At 40.6% G+C, this 13659-nt stretch overlaps 1 protein-coding gene across 5 annotated transcripts in view; it reads left to right on the top strand.

Annotated features, from left to right (window-relative positions):
• Positions 1–13659, top strand: part of pdzd2 (PDZ domain containing 2) — a 122751-nt gene that overhangs the window by 21550 nt on the left and 87542 nt on the right. For 3 of the 5 annotated variants that reach the window (XM_037096909.1, XM_037096905.1, XM_037096910.1), the window contains exon 2: positions 10138–10366. In XM_037096909.1, coding sequence (XP_036952804.1) covers positions 10247–10366 — 120 coding nt within the window. In that variant the 5' untranslated portion in view covers positions 10138–10246. Of the gene's footprint in view, positions 1–7263; positions 7446–8365; positions 8447–10137; positions 10367–13659 lie in introns of all 5 variants that reach the window. The other 2 variants (XM_037096906.1, XM_037096907.1) reach the window with 2 other exon arrangements.

Raw genomic sequence — 13659 nt, 5'->3', positions numbered from 1 at the left:
ATGGCAAGTGTACAATCACGCTCTCCGGCCCCAGTAAGCCCGCTAGATTGTACAGTGATCGGACCACTGTCACTGGCTCCTACTGCTTCTCTTGCAACTCCTTGATTCACCTTTGCTGAACCAGCTCCCTCGTTCAAGGGGCTCGCCTTGCTCTTCTCTCTTCCCAAATAATTCATTCCACTTGTTTTGCTCCTGCTTATGTCAGAAGGACAAGACGCTCTGAGGACGTTCAATTGTGCTTCAGATGCAGTGATTTCCATCTCCAAATCCAATTGCTCTTTCCTTTTTCTAAGCAGCTGCTCTTCCTCTTCCAGTGCATGTTTACTTTTTAGCATCCTTTGGCGGACCTTAAGTGCAGCCATTTCTGCCTCTGCTTTGATGCGTGCTGAGCGGGTATATAGAGTAGAGGATCTTCTTGATTTTCCAGAAAGATTAGAAGCACTGTCACTTGGTTTTATGTCATCATCCAGCTGCTTAGCAGAGTCTGCAGTTGTATCAGTATTCCCACCATGCTGATTGTATTCAGTCAAGTGAACATCAGGTGTAGGGTTTTCAACAACATGCGCCTTCTCGCTTAGTGGAGCATCAGTGAGGGAGCTTTCTGTATGGTCTGAATCTCCACTAGCTTGGGCCTTTACATCAGAAAGCCATTTTGTGACTTCATCAATAAAAGAAACCTTATGCGCATGTATACTTGTGAACCAGGCACTTTGTTTGTCTTGCTCCTCTTGAGGAAGCATTGGCATTGGCTTTTAAGTTTGTTAACCTTTGTTTGTCTTTCCTTTTGAATACCTTCAATTTTGTGTACATATGCCTTAGCAGTAAGTACAACTTGTCTTTTTTCTGAATCTTCGTTTGCATTTAAGCTCTCTATAGGACACTCATTTAACCCTTCAGAACTCATTTTTCATTCATGAATAACCATACATCAATAACCATAGCACCACTAATTCACAGCAACATTCATAGTTCACAGCAACATGAAATTGAAGCACTCAATAGAGCACCAGCATGTCTTTCAGTCATATTGTCTTTTAGTCATAGTGTTGGCTCGTCAGCAACATTGTCGATCGAGAGCAACGTCATTGTCAATCAAGTAGGCCACAGTCGCGGCCTTGTGAAGAAAAGGTTCACCGTTCTACGAGTCAGTCAAAAGAGTTTACAATACCTCAATTCCAACGGCGAGGCTATTGACGAAAAATGCTGTAATAATCCGGCAGACTGATTGAATCAAAGCCGGCGAAGTAGTTCAGTTGTTCACCAACACTGCGACTCGGGAGCATTGCAAAAAATCTCAAATCCAGTGGCGAGGCGGTGGTGAAACGCTGCAGTAGTTACCCTCCGTAATCCAGCAAACCGAAGCGATTATGCATGAACGAACAGACGTTAACGCCGACAGCAACGTAGAAAGCAGCTTCTCCAATCGTCTCGTTGGAACAGCGAGCTGGGCTTGTAGGTCCAAGACGCCGACGACACCGTTAGCTTTGTTGTAGGCTAACGTTAATCCACAGACGGGGCCTCTTCCAATTCGATCCCAGGAAATCCAGCAACAACGTTCCAAATTGGCCTTGATAAGCGCTTTTGTGTACAATTATTGCGGCTAACTGGCGACCAACAAAGTTCATAAGCCGCAGTAGGCTAAGCAGGGGAAACAGTTCAATTGTCTTACGCGCACTTGAATGATCCAATGTCCACACTCGTAATCCACCGTTTGCGTCATTTATTGTTTACCATCTTCATACGCTTACTGACTTCTTATTTAGACTCATTGCGATGCAAAGTATAACAAAGTTTCTGTGCAATCTGTGCGATCTGTGCGGTACACAAAAAGTAGCCCTCCCCGTGCTCACCCTACGCCATACTAAATTCCTGCACAGGTGTGCCGGTAAAGCTAATTAGTAAGGCTCCCAATTGCGCACCGCCCACACCCACCGTCACCCACACACAATAATGACAAGCGAGTGAACAAAAAATAACACCAATCACACAAATCAATTCATAAATATGAAAAGACCCAAACCATATGATTAAAGTAAAAACATATCTAATTTTGGCTCCTACACAGTGAATGTCACCACAGACCCACCATTTGATATATCAGAACACCATCTGCGATGTGTGATTTAATATCAATATAATGTTTGTCAATTTTGGTAATATCTGAACAAAGACTTGTGGAAATCCATTAATGGGTTTTGCACACAGAAAAAAATAGTGACAGAGTTATGAATTAAAAAACAAAAACAAAACAGTTGACCTTTAGAATATGAAATGTCTGTTCAGTGAGATCTGTCACGCCCACTCAATCACTACCAAATTTCATGCATTGACTGATTCATGCCCTTAGGTCATGCAAATCCATGCAGGAATATATGATGATGACATAAACTTTTCACATTTGTGATGTCCCCTACTGATTGGGGTCAAAATGCTTAAGGCGGCCTGTTCCTAAAATCCAAGGAGTGACTCTTCACCAGCGTCACAATTCAGTTCAATTCAATCACAATTTGTCTGTCAAAGATTTGAACACACGATTAATTTTTCTGACGCCTACTATTTTGTCACTTAATAGTCAGATCAATCTAAATTACATCTTTATGCAGAGCTTTCTTTAATTAATCTGACTAAAAAAGGCTACAGTAACTATATCTTTTCAGTACCAGTCTTGTGTGACTCACCTCAGTACATAAAAATTACCGAATCAAAATATAAATCTAGCTACAATGTATTATGCTTGCTGTAATCACCAAAAATATCATTTCCATATCACAGCTCGACAGGGCACTTATTAAATGTGGAGAACATCACACACGACTCTCTACTGCAGAGCTGGGTAGCAAAGTTGACAATAACTCCTCAGTTCTTGCTGATAATCGTTGTGAAGCAGTTGTTACACAAAGCATGTTCTGTTTAGTTGGATCGATCAACGATCAACATGGACTGGAATCTCCTGATTGTGCTCTGTCTCTGCATGAATGCAGAAGCTTCCACCTCCACAACATAATGCATCTTATAATTAAAAAAGTCTATGTTTCTACTGAAGATATGGACCACAATTTTTTATGATTGGACACATCAGAAATGAACAATGCAATGAATGGACAAATCAGAAATGCAACTTTTGATAAACCTTTTCCAAGAAAGAATTTGGAAGCAATCTGAACTGTTGTTTAGGAGGAAATCCATCAGTCAGACACAAAAACAACAGGGCTCTACCCCTTCAGGGTCTGAACCCTACACAAACACAATGGGTTTCTGCTCATGTGCGGCCTAAATCCAAAGTTTATATAATTTATATAATTTACAAAACACGCTTGTATGAATTAACACATTGTTGGCAAGTAGGACTTGGAACCCTGGGCTTTGATCTTCGTATTCCCAGAGAAGGGGATTTTGACAGATTTTGCCTCTGGGGAAATGTGGTATTCACAAGTAGATAGAATGACATCAATAGTGAAAAAAAGTGGTAGTTTTGTCTGTTTGTACTTAAAGTGCCAATGAAATGTAACCACAAATCTAAGAATTACATCATGTAATCATGTGTAACACTTTCATGAAGTTTAAAAATACAGTGCAAAGAGTGATCAGATATAATGGGATGCATCAAGAAAGAGAGTTAACCGAAGGCCTGAAGGCCAGAGTTTCTAAGACCCAGTGATAAGGACACAGGGAGAGCACCTTCTTAAAAAAAACAAAGCGAGGCGAAGAGCAACTGGTCGACATGCAGTTCTGCATGTACGCCAATCTTCGCGCAAGTGCAGAAGGTAATTAATGCTGGGTTTTTCCACTAGAGGTTCGGGAATTTACATTAGAAATATGGTATATTTCCATAGAGAAATCGCAGTGTCAGCAGAAATTAAGCCGAATAGTGATCTGCACATCTTGGAACTACTTTTCCGAAAAAAGTATTTTCTTCGGCTCTGGCTCCAGTTGGCATTTCTTTGTAGGTGGTGAAATGCCAAAGAAGCTGCTTAATGTCTGTTGCTTTTTGGACATGACAGTAGCTGAAAAGCAGCATGTGTAAGGTTAGATGAGATCGGTCAAGTACGCAAAGGCGCGTAGTAACATAATGGCGTTATGCATTCCTGATTTTTGTTACACGTGTACCTGCGTACCAGTTATGTGCACCCCTGTTTACAGCCTCTTTTTTGTTATTTTCAATTGCATACAACAAAAAATATAGAAAATTGACACATTATGTTGTAAGCAGGTTCAAATCAGGCTTGTATTTATTATGTATTTATACATATGTTTTAAATGTATAATAATAATTATTATAGGCACTTTTGATTATATCCTCTTGGCTTTTAGTCCAGCTTATTTTGCCAATTCAGTCTGTGTCCCTACCCAGTGGTTCTCTAAATAAAGCATAGGAGAATAGTTTGCCTGCGTTCTGTGGTGATGCACAAAGCTGAATCGTCAGCTGAATTTTCTGCACACACCCACATTAGGATTGCCAGCCTCAATGCAGCTGACACAAACAGTTTACAGTTTTCTGAGCTATGTGATTGGTTAGTTTATCTGTTCTCGCCCCTCTTGTTTGATAAAAGTTTCATGTGCATATGTACTACAAAATTTCCTTGGCTCATGCAGTCAACTTGCTTAGGAATGTTGGAGAAGATTCTGAACAGTGAAACAACAGACATGATTAGCTGTGATAGCATTACAGGGCTATTTCATTTAGTCTTTAGTATTGCACTTATACAAAGGGTGTGAAGCCTGGGGACTTTTTGAGAGACACATTTAAATGAATGGCCATCCTGCTGGCCTTGGACTTACAGCGCCAAGTATCAACTGTAAAATGAACTTAATGTCATTTCTCTCTCTCTTCTCCCCTCATTGTCATTTTAGCTGTTGAATAAAGCCAGGAAATACAGAAAATAAATAAATGTATTTCAGTCTCCTCCAAAAATACTGGATCCTAAATCTTCCTTAAGGCATCTTTTTAATATCTCTGTCTGATTACATAATTAGTCATTTTATCAGACCTTACAGAGCTCCTGTAGAGCCACACATACCCTTTTTACACTAGTCAAAGCCACTGATACCCAATATCATCTGGCTTTTGTTTTCATTGTGAATGTGTACAATCGGCATTCACACCTGGGCTCACTTGACTCTGCAGTAGTCATGGATATTCATGTCTCCATCTCTGATTGGCTGTAATGTAAACACAACAGCTGGGTGAACATGTAACATTCACCACTCTTCAGGCCCAATACTTTGAAATGTGTTGAATTAAAGGCAGCTAGCTTGTTCATACTTTTCCATTTTAGTGGAAGTAAGCAGTTCCAGTTAGCACTTGAACATCGATCAGAATACGCTGAGTTTGAAAGAGAGACTGAAGTGAAAAATACTAGAAAAGTGGCTTCCGTGTCTGTCAGAGGCCTGATTGGCACTTTGTTTAATAATCTGAATTAGTTTAAACGTCTTCTGTACAATGTTATATATGATCTGCTGCTTTCTACTGTTCCCTGGCTAATCACATATAGGGTTCTGGACTCCTGCACTATCGGTCTCCTATACTGACCGAATTTTGTCAGTGCTACCAAGTAGCAATTCACGTTAGATCAATCGGTGCCAAATTTTGTTACCTGAGTGGCATCTTCACAGTAAAGTTATAAAGAGGGATGCAGACTAAAAGGTCTCTTCAAAACTCTTGAAATTCATTTCAAACACGACGTTTTTTTGTTGACTAAAACAGTATGTTTATCATTATGTTCACAACCTGTTTATACAATTAACAGTATGTCAACTGCATACACACAAGGGTTTATTATAGCAGGCTTTCTTTGATTCCTGAAAGGATATTTATATAACAAACAGTCAGCCTGCTTGCTTGATGTTAACTCATGCTAAAAATTCTCACTAATGTGCTAATGAGGGTTAGCATCGCTACCATGATTACAGTATATTTACAAACAATATGTTTTAATTCACATGCTTAAAATGAAACGATATGTGGGCTCATATTTACAGGCATGTATGGTATTTCATATGCTTTGTAAACTAAATTATGATCATAGACTTCACATGATTAACTCAATCTGCAGCTGTACCATCAACACTTCTATTACAGCTCAAGGGCTCACAACATAAACTCAGAATCTCCCAACTCTAATCACCTACGTTTAGTGGGTTAACTCGCATTTAAAAACCTTTTAAATACATTTATAATTTCAGTGTAAATGTGCTAACAGGCTACAGATTACTAACCATACTGAGAAAACTGAACTTAATTCTAAAATGTGTTGATTTGTCTTTTAAGTATTACAGCTTTCATTAAACTCTGAAAAACTCTAATTCATCTCACAGTCACTCTCCCTTTATTCATCTGTTATAGGTTTGTAATGCTGTCCTTAACTCCCTATATCACATTTTAAAAGCTTCATCCTCCTGAAATTCAACTTCTCACCTCCACTACTTACTTGTAAACCGACAACTCCTGTTCCAGCCCATGGTTCAGCTTGGGCCAGCACAGGGCAGGCCCTGTTTTCCTTTGGTTAGAATCTACAGGAATAGTAGAGACAGATGGTACCACAAAGCCCTACAGTTTATTTGAAGCTCAAGCTCTGCATAGTCATTAAAGTGTGGTCTCATGGTACCCTGCGTTTTTGTCTATATCTGCCACAGATGTGGCTGCTCTTCGCTCTCTGTCTGTATTTAAGTGTGTAGATGAAGGGTTAAACTGTATTCCTCACTATAGAGAGGAGCCCTTCTCAGAGAATTGGGCATGTCCGCCCATTGAGGGCCGTTAATCAGCTTGAGTGAATTTTAAATCCGTATTTACAAACTAGTTTGCTGTCTCTTTTGCTTTGGTCTGACACCCAACATCTCAGTTCTCCATATGCCATTGCCTGCTCACCAAAACTCCTGTGCTACGTGAGTGGGGCATACTGCAGATGCTTTACTCAGTTTCTTTGCCTTTACTTCAGTGTGGTATAGGCTCTTGTGCATGTAAAAAGACTTGAATTCTAAAAAGGCCAAAGTCTGCAGCAACAGGTGCTCCTCTCTCCCACAGAAAACACTGCTATAAAGTGCTTGAGAAGACTCATCAGTATTCCCACCTTTAATTCCATGACTTCATGACATCATGTGTCTCAACTGTGTTTCACAGGCATAACCTCCAATTCTAGTGTTTGACTTAATTGAATATTAACTTTGCTTTATTGTGTTCCCAAATGCAAATGTTATTGTTTGTTCATGTTTGTTTAGAACATGATGGTTAATGTTGGTTATTGTCTTAATTGTGCTTGTTTGTAGTTTTAACCTTTTGTGAGGTGGCTAAGCTCAAGTCATCCATACAAGATTTCCAAGGATACGCTGTGTAACTCTCCTGCCCCTATCCACTAATCTAACTGCCCTGTGGTGATCAGATTTGCAGTCTTCACCAGCAGCGATGACAGCTTATCCATCATCCTGCTCTCTCCCACCACCTGCACTGGGTAAGAGGGCATCCCAGGATGGAACCTTCTTAATAACTTTATCATGTTCCCTCCTGTTTGCTGCTGAGATGCTGCTGCTCCAGCAGACTACTCCATAGAAAATGGCTGATGCCACCACAGAGTCATAGAAAGAGGTCAGGAGTGCCCCATGCACTCCAAAGGACCAGAGCTTCCTCAGCAGATGGAGTCTGCTCTGACCTTTAATCTCTAACCCAAGTAGCCACATTTGGATAATATTGCAATATAAATTATTGCCAAACCTTAGTCTCGAACATACATGTTGACTAACAATAAAAACTGCAGAATACCATCAACACACATTTCTAAGAAGTCGCAATACTACTAACACAATGGCAAGAGGCCCTTGATTCAGTCACCGTAACTGATGGAACAATCTGCTGTTGGAATGGAGACGTGACACATTAGTTTCAGCATTTTGAGTGTGGGTATTCTTTTCTAATGTTGCCTGTGTACCACAAGGCCTCACTGCTGCTGCTCTGGTGTCACAGAAAGGACAGTTATCGTTCAAGGCTCAATTCACCTTTGGCTCTGTAAGCGTGGTTTGACATTCACTCTGTGTGTGGATCACGAAAGAAAAGATATATTTGTCATCAAAAAATGTTTCCTCTAGGGATGTCCTGATCAGTTTTTTTTTTTTTTTTTTTTTTTAACCTCGATCCCAATCTGAGTCGTATTATTTAGCAAATGCAGATATCGTGTCCCGATCTGATGCTTAGCCTTAACTAATATTTTCCTGGATAATACAGCTGCATTAAGAAAAAAAGTACATGCATTTAAGCTGTTCCTTAATAGTTTTTATTTTTTTATTTTGTTGAAACAAGGTATCTACTTTCATATGTCTCTTTCTTATTCTGCATATGCTACTGGAACATTGGCCTCCTCTTTCCTTGTGTTAGCAGGTCAGTCTGTGACACTGCACTGTGAAAGCAGACCCTCGTGTACAGCCAGCTGAAGTGTGTGTGAGACACAGCCCACAGTTGGTACCTCCATCACATCTATTGCTTTTTTCATATTCCTTATGTAAAATGATGTGGACGTGTTGCTTGTTTATTTCACATGCGTTCAGCATCTCCTCGATTGCCTGTTTACATGCTTTGTAACTCGAAAGTGGAATAAATGTAATGTAATGCCGAGATGGTAGAACATACTGGGGATTCAAAAACTCCAGATGACTCCCTGATCCTCCACCAGATGAGCTGGTTATCCTGAGCGATTAATTGAATTACCTTCTCTGTAATATTTTATTGTACCAAATGAGTAGTATTAAATGCAGCTCTTTTGTTACCCCTCATGAAACAGTTGTATTACAGATGTTACATGTCGCCACTGGACTGCTTTCACTTTCTAATTTCACTTATTTCCACACTGCAGACAGTTTATCCATAGGTTTGCCAGAGTAATGTTTCATATGAGCCTGAGTTCTGCTACAAATTGTGCTATGACGAAAACAAAAAAAGGAAAAATCGGCCCTGGGTCCAATTTCCGATCCCCGATCAGTGGAAAAATGCTCATATCGACCCTGATCCAGATCCTGCAGATCCTGCGGCTAAAAAGCTTTAATAATAAAAAAGACTGAATACCAAAGTTCTCCAAAACTGAAAGTAGAAAAATACAGTTCTCAGAAAAGCAGGCAAAGAAGATAATTCACAAGATTTAACCTCCATACCTTATCTAGATTGAGGGTTAGACTGTAGGTGGTCCTGCCTCCAATACAATATGAGGCATATGTTACAGCCCCATAATAAAACTAGAAATTGGTGGATAGTTGTCCGAATACTAGAATATTATAGTGTAGACGTTTAAAAAGGTAATTGGGTTGAACACAAAAAGACATGAGGTATGAGGTAAAAAGAGTTTGGAAGTGTTGTAATTTTTCATATGGTTGTGACAAAACGGGGGACCACGGCATCTTAAACATTTCCAAAAACCTGCTAAAATTATTTTTAAAAATAGATATTTATGTATGTGCAGAAGACATGCAAGAGAAAAAAGAACACTTCTAAAAGGTTGCTGTGTGTTCAGCTCTCTGTACTTTTTTAGCCTTTAAGTGAGTCTCTGTTGTCTGAAGTTTAGTTTCTCTCCTTAGCCAACCAAAGGTCAGTAGGTCAAAAAACATTTTGATTCAGTTACTGCTTTCATGGTTTTGCTGCTTCATTTTTTAATGAAGAATTTCTGGGAAATGAAATGAGTTTATCATATTAGCAGAGCAATTTTTCAATAATATTGCAGGGAGGGGGAATATTTACAGCTGCTCCTTTGACCTCTACTCAAGACAAGCTCATCATTTTCTTAAGACATACCTTCAAGCAGGAAGCCCTGTTTTAATAGAACAGCAAATACCTGTCGCGCTGTGCTGACGCACTGAAACAATCCAATTCATGCAGAGTCAACAAATGTGTATGGAAAAGCCCCACTTATGCTTAGTTCTGTGTCTCGACACACCCGAGACACTGAGACATCTGTTGGCTACTAAAATCTATGAAAATAAAAAGTAAAGGACTCAAAGGGCAACCCTGTTGGGTTCCCTGTTATAACTCAGATACTTTGTATATACATTATCAGTTAACCTCATTGCTAGGAAACTCAGATTGGCAAGGTAATAAGAATAACAACTAGCTCTTTTTTATATTAAATTACCTTTTTATCCTACATTCTATAATTTCTCTTACAGAGATGGATTTGGGGCTATTGGTCCACATTTGCGCCTGTACCTGCACTGACTGTTGGAAGCATCGGAGTGGCTGCTGGTAAGGGACCCCCAGCAGCACCAGAATGCTAGAATGCCTATCACTCAGGAAAACGCCCTCAGCATCCTTCCACTTCTGGAGGACTGGCCTGGGGCTCAGACAACAAGATCGCAGCAGGACCAGGACCTGATCAAGGACCATTGTGGTTACAAGGTACCTAATCCAGTTCACCCCTATGTTTCTACTTAAATATTAAATGGTCCAACCTTCAACATCTAACTGTGAAAATTAAGCATAACCCAAACTTTATTTTTGTAGGAATGCAAAAAATGACTATGAGCTATTATTATTGTTATTATGTATTTGCTTGCTTTGTATCTGTGACATAGCAATGTCAATTGTAGCCTCATACAGTCCAATAAGAGTAGTGTAATTATATAGATAGAGCGAGAGAGAGTGGTGCAATGTTGAAGTTGTTTAGTACTGTACTACAGTCAGGATGTTTTCCTGACATCTGGTACAAAGGGCTCATTTCCCCCCTTCATAAGAGTGGGGACAAATCAGACCCTTATAACTACTGTGGCATCTATGTCAGCAGCTGTCTGGGTAAACTATTCTGTAGTATTCTCAATAAAAGAATATTAGATTTTCTTGAGGAACACTCTGAGTGAAAGTTAAAATGGCTTCTTCCCAAAACACCGCACTACCGACCATACAAACATGTACACCAAACAAAAATGGTACAATATTCACTTGTTCCATTGATTTCAAGAAAGCTTTTGACTCTATTTGGCATGAAGGACTCTATTACAGGCTTCTAATCTGTGGTATAAGGGGTAAAATGTATGATCTAGTTCAGGGATGGGCAACTGGTGGCCCGCGGGCTGCATGCATCCCTCCTCCTCACTCAATGCGGCCCGCGAATGAATTTCCAAATATCAATAATTCAGTGTCGACGGAAGTAACACTATTTAAACAATTTGTATCTTGATGAAAGAGATAGGACTACTTCTAGCCACACGCGGCTCAGAAAGCATCTGTTGCAGGAGCTGGAATTGAGAATACTCGCTCAAGTTGGCACATCAATATTAATGTGCCACAAAGTCAGCCCAGTGGGAGACTTGGAGAGCAGACGCTAAACTCAGATTAGCTGTTTGTTAACACAGTGCTAACTCAAGCCAGTGTGCTCAGAATCTCCAATTGCTCCTTCACGAGTGTGGCACAAATATCATGCCATAAATATGAAACATGTCATGCAATGGGAAGGCAGAGAGTAGAAAAGCACATCAAACATGAATATTGTTTTTTGTTATCATTGTTGCACTTTGTGCCTGTTTAATTTTTATTGAATGATGATTTTTGAGACGCCATTGCACTGAAATAACTGTATATCACTCAGGAATGTGAATGTTTTGTCTCTGTGTTAAATTGGCTAATTTAATGATAGGGATATAGTATCCTACTGGTGGAAGTGCGTGATTACAATCTGGCCCTCAAGTAGTGAGGATTACATTTTTGTGGCCCTCTCTATCATTAAAGTTGCCCATCCATTATCTAGTTAAACCAATGTATTTAGAAAATAATCTTATATGTGTGCTGTTAAAATTGGAGACAAACTGAATTCTTCACCCAGAGAAGAGGTGTACGTCAGGGTTACAATTTAATTCTGACGCTATTTAATGTACAAATTAGCTTGCTGTTGAGTTGGATCAGTGTGCTGCTCCTGGCCTCTCCCTCCTCGAAAGAGAGGTGAAGTCTCTCTTTTATGCTGATGACCGTGTTCTACTATCTCCTACTGGACAAGGACTACAACAACAACTACTGTCAGAACTGGGCCCTGGCAGTAAATATGAAGAAAACTAATGTCATGGTCTTTCAAAAACGCCCCAGATGTCAGGAGAACAAATACCAGTTTACTATAAATAATCATGTCATTGAACATAGCATGAGTTACACCTACCTTGGTATAACAAACACAGCATCAGGGAGTTTCAACATGGTAGTGAATGCACTAAAAGAAAAAGTTCAAAGAGCCCTATATGCAATCAGTAGGACATTTTATAATTTCCAAATTCCAGTCACAATCTGGCTTAAATGTACGGTGGTGAAGTATGCAATGTACGGTGGTGAAGTATGGAGTCCACTCAGTCATCAGAGCTTTACCTGCCAGGACAAATATCCACCAGAATCTTTACAGGCAAAATTCTGCAGATATGTCTTACACGTACATAGAAACACACCAACAAGAGCATGTAGAAGAACAGGATTAGACAGATACCCACTGATAATCAACATTCACAAGAGAACACTCAACTTTTCCAACCACCTGAAATCTAGCTCCTGAGACACCCTCCACTCCCTATGTTCCCTATGTCAGTTGGTACTGAGGCTAACTGCCCCCTCTCAGACATAGTCTGACCAGCCTCAGAATAACACTGCTCTCCAAACACCAATCAGAGTAAAGCAAATTATATCACACTGTAAAGAAACCTATCTGGAACACTGGAAATAAGAAACTAAAAGCCAAAGTAGATTAGAATGTTATCTGGCCCTAAACAGAGATTATGAATTAGCAGAATATCTCTCTACTGTCAGAGATAGAAATTAGAGACAGGTACAGGCTCAGTGACCACAAACTGACAATCCAAACAGAGAGACACAAAAAATCATGGCAACTAAAAGAAAACGAAACATGTGGTCGCTGTTCGACAGGTGAGGTCGAGACAGACATGCACTTTCTCCTAAAATGTGAAAAATTCAAGGAAACAAGAAACATATATCTTGAAAAATTCAGCTCTATATTCTAAGATTTCAGAGAGCTGAATGACCTATCAAAATTAAAAATACTCCTGGGAGAAGGAGACAGGGCATATCTTGCTGCCCAATATATATCAACATGCCACAACCTGAGAGTGACCGACGCACACGGACACACACACACACACACACACACACACACACACACACACACACACACACCATCCATCCATCCATCCATCCATCTTCTACCGCTTTATCCGTTACCGGGTCGCGGGGGCAGCTGTCTGAGCAGGGACACCCAGACTTCCCTCACCCCGGACACTTCCTCCAGCTCTTCTGGGAGGATCCCAAGGCGTTCCCAGGCCAGCTGGGCGACATAGTCGCTCCAGCGTGTCCTGGGTCTTCCCCGGGGTCTCCTCCCAGTGGGACATGCCAGGAACACCTCCCGTGGAAGGCGTCCCGGGGGCATCCGAAACAGATGCCCGAGCCACCCCAACTGGCTCCTCTCGATGTGGAGGAGCAGCGGCTCTACTCCGAGCTCCTCCCGGGTGACAGAGCTCCTCACCCTATCTCTAAGGGAGCGCCCCGCCACCCTGCGGAGGAAACTCATTTCAGCCGCTTGTATCCGGGATCTTATTCTTTCGGTCATGACCCAAAGTTCATGACCATAGGTGAGGGTAGGAACGTAGATTGACCGGTAAATCGAAAGCTTCGCCTTTCGGCTCAGCTCTCTCTTCACCACGACA

This window comes from Acanthopagrus latus, chromosome 5 (genome assembly GCF_904848185.1).
Source record: "Acanthopagrus latus isolate v.2019 chromosome 5, fAcaLat1.1, whole genome shotgun sequence".
NCBI lineage: Eukaryota > Metazoa > Chordata > Actinopteri > Spariformes > Sparidae > Acanthopagrus > Acanthopagrus latus.
Note: the sequence above shows the minus strand (reverse complement) of the source record. Positions and strands in the feature narration are given on the sequence as shown.